This window comes from Rutilus rutilus (genome assembly GCF_951802725.1).
Source record: "Rutilus rutilus genome assembly, chromosome: 14".
NCBI lineage: Eukaryota > Metazoa > Chordata > Actinopteri > Cypriniformes > Leuciscidae > Rutilus > Rutilus rutilus.
In genome coordinates this window covers 4588707-4601550 of record NC_140219.1, presented here as the reverse complement: position 1 = coordinate 4601550, position 12844 = coordinate 4588707, and the positions used below count along the sequence as shown (strand labels likewise).

Below are 12844 nucleotides of genomic sequence, written 5' to 3'. Positions count from 1 at the left end.
TATAAACGGCACAGTGCTAAAATAATAATTAGAAGTAGTCAAGTTTAATTTATAGAAATGATCATATAAAATTGAGAACCCTGGTAAAAATAAATTTGCTGAGTATACTTACAGCCAGACTAATTCAGTATACTTCAAGTGTGTTAATGATTAGTTAACTTGAAGTGTGCTATTTTGTAACAACTAATTTTGTACTTAGTATATTTTAGTTGTAATTAAATTGTAGTAAAGCATAACTTTAAGTGTATTTAGTGTACTTTTGTGTGCTAAATTGGAACAACTTCGAGTATACATATACTTTAAGTATATGCCAGTGTAGGGAGTCGGGACTAATTACATGCTTGATTAGTGATACTAAAGTGTACTTTATTTGTGTTATAAGTACATTAAAAATTCATTACGAGTGTCTTCGAAACATACAAGCAATATACCATAAGTGTATTATATTTAAGTAAAAAGTATTTGCTCAGCTTTGGCCTTATTCCAAATACTACAAATTGCAAACTTTGTCTTCAATAACAAATGCACATTAATAAATAAATATTACTTAGCTATACTTTGTACAATATACTATTGTATACTATAATGTATTTTAAAAGTATACTTTCAGTGCATTGTTACAATGATCATTTTCAGCACACAGTTAAAAATATACCTAAAACATATTAAGTGCAAATAAATACACTTTAAAAAATATATTTTTCGAAAATATACAAAAGTAGCCTACAATTATTTTAAAGTGTGTTAAAAGTTGTATTGTGAAAAATGTCAAAGCATGAGGCTAATATACTTTGAATATATTTAAAGATAGTAAAAATGTGTCAGTATATTTGCAATGTACTATTGAAAAACGGAATATATTTCAAATACAATAAAGTATAGCCTACTTTTGTTTCACTTGGGAAATTTCAGATGTATTGACGTCTCAGGTGTGTTCAGTGCTTTTTAATACTCTGACTGATGCGTCCTCACTATTTCTTTACAGCCAGTGAACAGAAAATCGATAGAAGTTCTCCATCATGAAGGATGAGCATGGAGAGAAAGGAGGAAGCTTTCAGGCGTTTAAACCGAGGAGGCAGGTGCTTTTGCGGAAGTATTTTGTATGAAAACACCCTAGACACATTTTAATTTATAATTGGTTAATATTAATAAATTTTATGTTGGATATTAACGATTTTATTTATATTTTGAAGTAGGCTAGTTGGGAGGAGACAAGCATCTGATGTTTGCAGAATATAGTAGCTATATAGCCTAATACCCATATGTTCTGCAATAAAAAAATAAAATAAAAACATAATTGCAATTAATAATGAGGAACATAAATGTTTAGCCCCGCTCTACGTCTGACATGCTGTAGGGTGCAATATTTCAGATGAGACGCTGGGAGAGGAAAATGTAATTCCAACCTGACTCACTGCGCGCCGCTGCGCTGCTCCATCTACTCGTCTGTTCAGCAGTCAAACAATAGGGATATGTGATATACTGAAAAATGTGATGTTTGTACCCGTTTACAAGTTAACGAAATATGATCTACTTTTTCTATTTTAAATTTCCATATATGTCATTTCGTTCATCATTATTTAAATACGGCCATGCCATGTGGATTAAAGAATTATAGTGTTTATATGTTAGATATACAGTATGTTGTTTTAAACTGATATAATAAATAATTGTAATTGTAATTGTAATAATCTATATGGTCCTTACAATAATAAACTGAGTTCCCTTTTATAATAGTTAACTGGATTTGACGGTTGTAACGTTTTTTTTAATTTATTTATTTTTATCTTCAGCCATGAAAGATGATATGGACTATTATTAATCTAAGTAAATATGTTTAAATCTTAATTCAAATTAATGTCTTAATTTTATTGTACTGAATTGTTACAGAATTAGTGAAAGTATTTAAATGTTCATGACTTTGGCATGTTTGTATACTGCCGTTTGTTGTGAAAGAGTACATATAAAGAAGAGTAGATGTAAAGATGCACTTTCATTTTATGTTTCTGTAACACAAGTTGTTGTGAAAAAAAAATGCATTAATGCACTTTCCTTCTTTCATTATTTATATCCTTTTTCAGGAGTACTACATGGCCAGTGTTGAAACATAGCTTATGCATTTTTTTTTTTTTTTTTTTTTATCAAAATACTGCAAAATACAGTGAAATGGCCCTTGTTAAAACAGGAACGAATTCGTCTGAAAGAAGAATGTCATATACAGGATGACTTGAAGGTGAATAAATCATGGGCTAATTTTCATTTTTGGGTGAACGATCCTTTGCGTGTCGCTGTCCATGGTGCTGCACAGTGAGTCTGGCTTGTTGATATATGTGTTCTGCTGCGTTTTCTGCTGTCACTTTGCGGCTGGTTGTTCATGTTGTAAAGTTATTAAGTGAAAGTCATTTTCCTCATCCAGTCACAGATGTGTTGCTGTTTTCAAAACTTTCCTCCAGCATATTCAGTATGTCATTTGCAGGGATTCCACCTTGCCTTGTTATAGAAAAAAAACATCGACAGTTACTCATTCTCTAAAAGTTTGCATTTCTGTCTCATGTTTCAGATTTAAGTAGTCATCCATATCGAGGGAAAGGCCCTCTCTCGTCTCACCTTGAGTTTAGCGAAATGTATGCAAATGTAACAGTTATTTGTGCTACCAGGTGTAAAAGGTTTGTATTCCTCTCCTTGATGACGTTGTTATATTGAATAAGTTAAGGTTTTTAAATTTCACGTTGATATGTTTCACTTAACCACAAGACTTGGAAAAATACTTTATTTTATTTGAAGACTAAATACCCCTCTGGTGTTTATGTTTTTGCTTTCTTATAATTCTGCAGCTCTAACATATACCCCCAGGGCACCGCAGTACCCAGGTATAACTCCAGGTAGCCCCCCTCCCAGCAGTGTTTTTCTTGGCTTGTGCTGAGGTGAGGTGAGTGGCGCTGGCGATGAACTGAACAGGCACTGGTCGAGGCTCGAATTTACTGCTGATTAGCCAAAGACAAATATAGTTAACCTGTGTTTTGCTAGCATGCATGCCTCATGAGCTACTAGACTAGCTAATGTGTAAGGGATCATCGCTATACATTATCTCGCTTATTACATGGCTACCTACCAAATAAATAATTAATTTGACACAAAATATTGATTTAAAAGGGAGTTTTTTATTTTATTTAAACCCGATTGTATTGCTTCCGCTAAAGAAAATAGTACGCTCCGTCTCTACGGTTAGAATCCTGTGAGTCCATAGCAACGCTCTGTTTTTCATGGCAACGGTCTGTTATACTCCGCACAGCGGTCTGTTATCAAGAAATAACACACCGCATTCTACATTGGAATTCAACCAAGCCATGTAATAAAATGAGTTAGTAATAAAAAAAGCATATATCACCACCAGGTGATATCCTTTAGTTATTTTGTTTATCCTATTTACCTGCATTGCCCTGTCAATTAGATGCAAATGTTCGCATTTTAACTAGTTGACGCCTAATTTGCATACAGAACGTCCCCAGTTAATGACTTACATCAAGAGTCTTTACCCCTGAAATTTAGAAATCTAAATTGGTGAATTTAGAAGAAATCTACAGATGCAAACAGATGGAGGATACACTCTAAAAAATGTAGTAAATCTGAGTAACTGCATCTGGTACATTAATAAATAAAACTGAGTAGAAATAAGTTAACATTAAACATTAAAAATAACAATATTTATAAATTAACTTTTTATTTATGAGTAATTAATAAATTAGCAGATTTTGCTATCTGTAACAAAATAGCAGCAACAGCCCTCTTCAGTTTAGAGTGAATATTTGTGTTGATTTTAAAGTGGTATTCTGATAACACCAAAATAATTAAAATGATGTAGTGCCTTGTGCAAAAATAAACAAATTATTAGTAAAACACGCCCCTCTGCTTGATACAGTTATTTAGGTTATTCTAAATATATACTTGAAACTAGTAGCATAGAAAATGTTTTCAAAACATGCACATTGTGGAATGGTTTCCTTTGCTGCTCTATAAACCTAGTGAATACTAAGGAGACCATGGTTTCTGTGTGAACTGATTATTTTGTAGACATCTAAAGAAGATGTAGAAGGTAAAATGAATAAACTTTTTAAATTATTTTTTTTAAAAGGAAGTCAGAGTTGCGTTAATATATATATATATACTTTTTTTGTAAAAAAAAAAAAAAAAAAAAAACCTAATTATGAGAAGTGCCCTTTATTTCACTTGAGCCCCTGCCCCTCAAAATGTCTGTGCACGTCCCTGCCCACGTGACGAGAATGGGCTCTGTATACCCCGTTGTTGTTTAAGTCTACATTATAAAATAACGTTCTGCTGCACAATACAAAGTTGCGAGTTGCGGAGGGTCCTTGATATTAGATAATTTAATGGAAAACAATCCTGTTAAGCCAAGGTTCATGCTAAGTTGTGAAGGTTGTGCAGTTTCTCAGTTTAACTCACAGTGTCGCTGTTTACCAGTAAAATCATTTTATGTCATATTTTACTTTACTCCACCCTGTTCCTGATGTCATTGTTCAGGGCTTACAGCTCACATCGAAAGCAAACATCGTTGACATTGACTGTCTGCCTAATCTTTATTATTATTACTATCTCATTTTGTTTTATTTTTTTTTTTCTTTCCCCATATGGATTTCAGAGGCATCAGTGTTGCTGCTGAGATGTTTGGCCTTTTGTTCTTCGTGCAGATGGCGCACACCGCTTATGGAGACGTGAGCTATTCTTTCCCGGAGGAGATGAAACGCGGATCTGTGATTGGAAATATAGCAAAGGATCTCGGGCTCGATGTGAAGAGTCTGTCAAGTCGTGATGCACGAATTGATACTGAAGGTAACAGAAAACGATACTGTGACATTAATCTGAATACTGGAGATCTGACCGTAGCGGAGAGAATCGACAGAGAAGAGATTTGTGGAAGAAAAGCTTCGTGCGTTATTAAACAGGAGCTAGTGCTGGAAAACCCTTTAGAGCTTTATCGATTTATTTTTAATATTCAGGACATCAATGACAATTCACCACAGTTCAAACAAAGTGTAATCAAATTCGAAATACAGGAATCAGCGGTCAAAGGATCTCGTTATTTATTAGACGAGGCCCACGATTCGGATATTGGTATGAATTCAGTGCAGTCATATACATTGGAAAACAATGACTATTTTCTCCTAAGTGTCCTTACTGGTGTAAATGGAGGAAAATATGGCGAGCTCGTTCTTAATAAAGAGTTGGATCGTGAGCAGCAGAAAGAGGTGACTTTAATTCTTACTGCGGTAGACGGCGGGACTCCACCGAGATCAGGGACTGTAGCCATACACGTCACTGTGCTGGATGCTAATGATAATGCTCCAGTCTTTAGTCAGGCCGTCTATAAAGTCAGTCTGCCTGAAAATTCTCCTGTAGATACTGTAGTGGTGACAGTGAGCGCTACTGATGCTGATGAGGGACAAAATGGAGAAGTGACGTATGAATTCGGTCATTTATCAGAAAGTTTTTTGGAAATATTTTTTCTCGATGCAGTGTCTGGTGAGCTTAAACTGACAGGCATCTTAGATTATGAGGAGGAGAGTTCAATTGAACTACCGATTCAAGCTAAAGATGGCCAAGGGTTAGCAGGTCGATCCACTGTATTAATATATATTACTGATGTCAATGATAACGCCCCTTCAATAATGACTAAATCTGTCAAAATATTTATTCCCGAGAACGCGTTACCCGGTACAGAGGTTGGCATCATTAATGTTCAGGACAGAGACTCTGAGAATAACGGACAGGTGCGCTGCTCCATTCAGCAAAACGTCCCATTTAAACTCGTTCCTTCAATCAAAAACTACTATTCTCTGGTGACCACAGGTGAATTAGACCGCGAGCTGCTCTCTGATTATAATATTACAATCACTGCTACTGATGAGGGCTCTCCGCCTTTATCTTCCTCTAAGAATATTCACTTGACTGTAGCTGACGTGAATGATAATCCACCTGTATTTGAGGAGCAGAATTACAGAGCACATGTGCAAGAAAATAACAAACCGGGCTCCTCTATTTGTTCAGTATCAGCTACAGACCCGGACTGGAGACAGAATGGCACTGTAGTTTATTCTCTGTTGTCCTCTGATGTCAATGGCGCACCGGTGTCCTCCTTTCTATCCATTAACGGAGACACCGGGGTCATTCATGCCGTGAGGTCGTTTGATTACGAACAGATGAAGAGTTTTAAAGTGCTCGTGTTAGCCAGAGACAACGGTTCTCCTCCTCTGAGCAGTAACGTGACCGTGAGTGTCTTCATATCGGATGAGAATGACAACTCCCCTCAGATATTATACCCCTCTCCGGAAGGAAACTCCTTCATGACCGAGATGGTTCCCAAAGCTGCGCAGGCGGGCTCCCTGGTCTCCAAGGTGATCGCCGTGGACGCGGATTCTGGACAGAACGCGTGGCTCTCGTATCACATTATTAAAGCGACTGATCCGGGACTTTTCACTATCGGTGTCCACAGCGGGGAGATCAGGACGCAGCGGGACATTTCTGAACCTGACAGCATGAAACAGAACCTTATTGTGTCCGTGAGAGATAACGGACAGCCCTCTCTCTCAGCCACGTGCGCGATGTATTTACTCATATCAGATAACTTGGCTGAAGTTCCAGAACTGAAAGACATGTCTCATGACGAGAGCAGCTCCAAACTGACGTTTTATTTGATCATCGCGCTGGTGTCCGTTTCCACTTTCTTCCTGACCTTCATCATCATCATCCTGGCCGTGAGGTTTTGTCGCAGGAGAAAGCCCAGACTGTTGTTTGATGGAGCTGTAGCCATTCCCAGCGCCTATCTCCCTCCAAATTACGCAGAGGTGGAGGGCGCGGGAACTCTCCGCAGCACTTACAATTATGACGCGTACCTGACCACGGGCTCGCGCACTAGTGACTTCAAGTTCATCAGATCTTATAATGAGGGCACACTGACTGCTGACCTCACTCTGAAAAAGACTCAGTCCGCTGTGGATGATCTTGAAGGACTTGATGCGGAAATGAGCGACTCGTTTCAGGTAGGACTAACAAAGTTTTTGTTTTTTAACTATTTAATGTTTTGGTTTTAAAGACTGCCTTCTTTGGCAAAAGACTCTCTTGCATTTTCCTTAAATATAATCAGTTGTTAACTGTGTCATGATTAAACAGGCTTTTTAAAAAATAAAATAAATAAATAAATAAATAAATAAATAAATAAATAATAATAATAATAATAATAATAATAATAATAATATAGACCCACAGCGTGTACACGCAGACCAATACCAATGCATATTGCTTGTTAGATACATTCTTCCAGAAATAATTGGTTTAAAACGGGATTTTATAAATGTTAATTATCAAATGAGGTTATTTAAGTGGATTAAAATATACTCGTGAGTCGTGATGTGTCATTGTAATTGGTTTATCTATATTTTTCTTTACTTTTTGATTTCCTTTCGTGTTGTCTGGTATGTGAAATGCTTTATAAAACAATGTTGATGTTGTTGTTTTCACTCAGTTCACGTTACAGTAGAAATGGCATATTTCTATTCGCTGTCCATGGTGCTGTACAGGCAGTGTCTCTCGCTGAGGGAGTTTTGCCATTTATACTGTGTCTGATTGTAAACAGTCGTGTTTTGGGAATAGATGCTCTTGAAAATCGAGCTTGTTCTCTTTTAAATATTTTGAGAATGTTTGGTTTTCCCGGGCATTTGATATTGTGAAGTTATTTCAAAAGCAAAAAAATAAAAAATAAATAAAAAAATACATTTATATCCAAGATTTGCCATTTATTCTAAGATATTTAAGAGTTTCATATTTGAACTCTGTGTTGCTGTTCTCAAGTGCAACCGTTGGCATTCGCATTGTTTCTCTCCACTCTGTTCATGATGTCATAGAACTGACAACACAGTTCGCTGTAGACAACTGTTGATATTGAGCGGTTACATTACCTTTTTGTCTTAATATATTGATATGAACAACAAGATTCAATAGTTTGCATTGTCTTGTACATGCGTATTCTTTATAAATTGGTCAAATTTGTGTTCATGAAGGACTTATTGCGGATATGAGTGACTCAAACTAACGCATACTTTCTTTAGATAAATATTTACGGACTGGGTTTACAGATTAAATGTTTATTTGCAATTTAATTGAATGCTTTTATTGATAACAGACTCTTTAAAATAGCAAGTTCATGTGGATCATTCAAGTCCTTTTAGACGAGCATTTGTGAGGTTCAAAGTCTTAAATATAAACTAGTCTTATTTTATTTAAAATTTTCCTGGTCATATATGATCAATTCTAAGTAAAGTATAACGTTTCACAAGTCGTGTTACGTATTGGTATTTTCAATCTTTTTTCGTCACTAGCTATTTTTTTTTTTTTTTTTCAAAGAGCTTACAGTTAGCCTATCTGTTGTTGACATGAATCTGAAAACTGATTCTTTCTGTTGACTAATCATTTTATCGTTTTTTATAATATCCCTTAGTGTGCTAATATGAATGCGGATGTTTGTAAATTGAATCTATGATACAATTTAGCCGTTTTATGTCTTTTGGCGTTTTTTTCTCATCGATGTGTCCCTAAGGCTATGTAAAATCTGGTTTATAAAGGAAATTAAATTCCAATGTCAGGGATTTTTAAATGCCATTTAAGTTGGAATATAAATAGCATAGAGCAGGTTTTACTGTTGCTGTCCATTGTGCTGATCGGCATTTATTCTTGGTTTTGTTTTGTTTTTTGCTCCTAAATCCCCAACCACTTAATCCTGTCAGAGATATGTAAATATCATGCAGTTTCTTGTTGTAACTCACAGTGTCGCTGTTCACTAGCAAAACCATGTGTGTCTTCAGTACACATCTCTCCACCCTGCTTCTGATGTCATACACAGGGCTTCAAGCTCGTCTCATTATAGAAAATCATCGACGGAGACTACAACATATACTGTAATTCTGTCTACATTGCTATATTTAGATTTGCATTTGTTTTCCTTTACATGTATATTGTTGTGTTCATGAATTTCATTTTTTTTATGCGTTTTAAACGTTCTGCGGTGCTGCTGAGATGTTTGGCCTTTTGTTCTTCGTGCTGATGGCGCACACCGCTTATGGAGACGTGAGCTATTCTTTCCCGGAAGAGATGAAACGCGGATCTGTGATTGGAAATATAGCAAAGGATCTCGGACTCGATGTGATCAAACTATCAAGTCGAGAAGCTCGTACTGATACTGAAGGTAACAGAAAACGATACTGTGACATTACTCTGAATACTGGAGAACTGACCGTAGCGGAGAGAATCGACAGAGAAGAGATTTGTGGAAAGAAAGCTTCGTGTGTTATTAAGCAAGAGCTCGTGTTAGAAAATCCATTAGAACTACATCAATTCATTCTCAGTATTGAGGATATTAATGATAATTCACCACAGTTCAAACAAAGTGTAATCAAATTCGAAATACAGGAATCAGCGGTCAAAGGATCTCGTTATTTATTAGATGAGGCAAACGATGCGGATATTGGTATGAATTCAGTGCAGACATATACACTTCAAAACAATGAACACTTTCTTCTTAATGTATTAACGCGTGCAAATGGAAGAAAATATGGCGAGCTCGTTCTTAATAAAGAGTTGGATCGTGAGCAGCAGAAAGAGGTGACTTTAATTCTCACTGCGGTAGACGGCGGGACTCCACCGAGATCAGGGACTGTAGCCATACACGTCACTGTGCTGGATGCTAATGATAATGCTCCAGTCTTTAGTCAGGCCGTCTATAAAGTCAGTCTGCCTGAAAATTCTCCTGTAGATACTGTAGTGGTGACAGTGAGCGCTACTGATGCTGACGAGGGACAAAATGGAGAAGTGACTTATGAATTTGGTCATTTATCTGAACACCTTATGAAAATATTTTCTGTCAATTCGTTGTCTGGAGAGATTCAACTAACAGGACTCATTGATTATGAGGAGGATAATTTAATTGAGCTGCCAATTCAAGCCAAAGATGGTCAAGGGTTAGCGAGTCATTGTACTGTATTAATAGATGTTATTGATGTCAATGATAACGCCCCTACGATAATGACTAAATCTGTTAAAATTCCCATTCCCGAGAACGCGTTACCCGGTACAGAGGTTGGCATCATTAATGTGCAGGACAGAGACTCTGAGAATAACGGACGGGTGCGCTGCTCTATTCAGCAAAACGTCCCATTTAAACTCGTTCCTTCAATCAAAAATTACTATTCTCTGGTGACCACAGGTGAATTAGACCGCGAGCTGCTCTCTGATTATAATATTACAATCACTGCTACTGATGAGGGCTCTCCGCCTTTATCTTCCACTAAGAATATTCACTTGACTGTAGCTGACGTGAATGATAATCCACCTGTATTTGAGGAGCAGAATTACAGAGCTCATGTGCAAGAAAATAACAAACCGGGCTCCTCTATTTGTTCAGTATCAGCTACAGACCCGGACTGGAGACAGAATGGCACTGTAGTTTATTCTCTGTTGTCCTCTGATGTCAATGGCGCACCGGTGTCCTCCTTTCTATCCATTAACGGAGACACCGGGGTCATTCATGCCGTGAGGTCGTTTGATTACGAACAGCTGAAGAGTTTCAAAGTGCTCGTGTTAGCCAGAGACAACGGTTCTCCTCCTCTGAGCAGCAACGTGACCGTGAGTGTCTTCATATCGGATGAGAATGACAACTCCCCTCAGATATTATACCCCTCTCCGGAAGGAAACTCCTTCATGACCGAGATGGTTCCCAAAGCTGCGCAGGCGCGCTCCCTGGTCTCCAAGGTGATCGCCGTGGACGCGGATTCTGGACAGAACGCGTGGCTCTCGTATCACATTATTAAAGCGACTGATCCGGGACTTTTCACTATCGGTGTCCACAGCGGGGAGATCAGGACGCAGCGGGACATTTCTGAACCTGACAGCATGAAACAGAACCTTATTGTGTCCGTGAGAGATAACGGACAGCCCTCTCTCTCAGCCACGTGCGCCTTGTATTTACTCATATCAGATAACTTGGCTGAAGTTCCAGAACTGAAAGACATGTCTCATGACGAGAGCAGCTCCAAACTGACGTTTTATTTGATCATCGCGCTGGTGTCCGTTTCCACTTTCTTCCTGACCTTCATCATCATCATCCTGGCCGTGAGGTTTTGTCGCAGGAGAAAGCCCAGACTGTTGTTTGATGGAGCTGTAGCCATTCCCAGCGCCTATCTCCCTCCAAATTACGCAGAGGTGGAGGGCGCGGGAACTCTCCGCAGCACTTACAATTATGACGCGTACCTGACCACGGGCTCGCGCACTAGTGACTTCAAGTTCGTCAGATCTTATAATGAGGGCACACTGACTGCTGACCTGACTCTGAAAAAGACTCTGTCCGCTGTGGATGATCTTGAAGGACTTGATGCGGAAATGAGCGACTCGTTTCAGGTAGGACTAAGTATATATTTATTTATTTATTTAACATTTTATTGTCTGTTCTTCCATAATAAATGTCGTTTTGTATTTAAAATGTAGTTCTTTCACTGACAACAAGAACACTTGACTCATTAAAGTGCCTTATATTAAACACATGAACATGACTAAAAATATATTTGAAATCTGAAAAGTGCATTCATTTAATTTTTTTTATGTTAATATTTTGTATTAAAAAAAAAAAGTTGTCAGCTGCAAAGAACATCCATGTGAGTAATTTTTCGTTTATTATGGATATCATTATTAATATTATGGAGAGGCGATATTTATATTAAGTGACATGGCATCTTATGCACAGAAGCCAAGCCACATGCCGCTGTGCTTAGCGGCACATCCACATCCGGTTGTCATTGGCATGTGCCACTAAAACTTGTGAGGAGCCGATGGATTGCGTCTTGAGCCACTGATATTGTTGCGGAGCATGTCGCCTTATGTTGTGGTATCACCAATAGCGTATTCACCATGATCAAGTTTCAGTCATTTGCGTTGTGCTTTACATGTGAACTTTTTGTTACTTTTTTGTATTGTGATTGTGACTTGATGCGGACATAAGTGTCTTTAAGTACTGACGAAATCTTGTATAAAAGTATTTTTCATTTACAGTTTTTACATTTTACATTTAGTCATTTAGCAGACGCTTTTGTCCAAAGCGACTTACAATTTAGGACTAAATTAAGCGAGTCATCGTGAAGAGGCAAAAACAACGCAAGAAGTGCTCAAAATACGAAGTTCAGGCATTGTTCAGAGTAGCATAAGACCGATAAGGGAGGATTAAAGTGAAAGGAAATGTTTTTTTTTTTTTTTATAGCCTTTTTATGCTAACTCTGTATTTGCATTTTAATTGACTGTATTTTGAAAGATCATGCGGTTAATTAAAGTGCTTTATTTTGCACCCAGTTTTGAGATGCAGTTTTAAGTGCGAAAAGATGCATTCGTATATTGCGCTTTTCTTTTAATGTTTGAGGAATTTTAGGTTTCATGAATCGCTGTGTTTTATAAGAGTTATTCATTCTTTTTAGTCACTATATTTTAAATTTAAAGAGCTTAAAGTTATTCACCAGTAATCTTTTGGGGAAATAAGTAAATCTCGTTGACTAAGAGCTCTGTCAATCTCATTTTGACATTTTATCTAACATTAGTTTGTGTCCTCGTGGATAAACTGTTGCTATTTTAAGTAGTTTTGCATTTCTCGAACCGATGAGAAGTGGCTTATGAATGCAATTAAATTCTAATGTCAACACTTTTTAAAGCTCTTTTAGTAGGATTGAAAATCGCGCAGAGCATTTCTCTTTATGTTGTTGTTGTGTTGCTGTCCGTGGTGCTGATCTGGCATTTACGG

General features: G+C 37.3%; 2 protein-coding genes across 2 annotated transcripts in view; both read left to right on the top strand.

Annotated features, from left to right (window-relative positions):
* Positions 1-4385: 4385 nt before the first annotated feature.
* LOC311304147 (protocadherin beta-15-like) lies at positions 4386-7194 on the top strand (the record flags this gene model as incomplete). Its single annotated transcript, XM_084431006.1, has 2 exons — positions 4386-7055; positions 7186-7194. The coding sequence occupies exons 1-2, from the start codon at positions 4647-4649 to the stop codon at positions 7192-7194; spliced, it is 2418 nt and encodes an 805-aa protein (XP_084287132.1). The 5' UTR covers positions 4386-4646.
* A 1860-nt stretch (positions 7195-9054) lies between these two features.
* LOC311303879 (protocadherin gamma-A11-like) overlaps positions 9055-12844 on the top strand; it is a gene marked incomplete at its 5' end in the record, with an annotated part of 224513 nt that continues 220723 nt past the window's right edge. Inside the window, one exon of the mRNA XM_084430621.1 lies at positions 9055-11460. Coding sequence (XP_084286747.1) covers positions 9085-11460 — 2376 coding nt within the window. The remainder of the gene's footprint in view (positions 11461-12844) is intronic.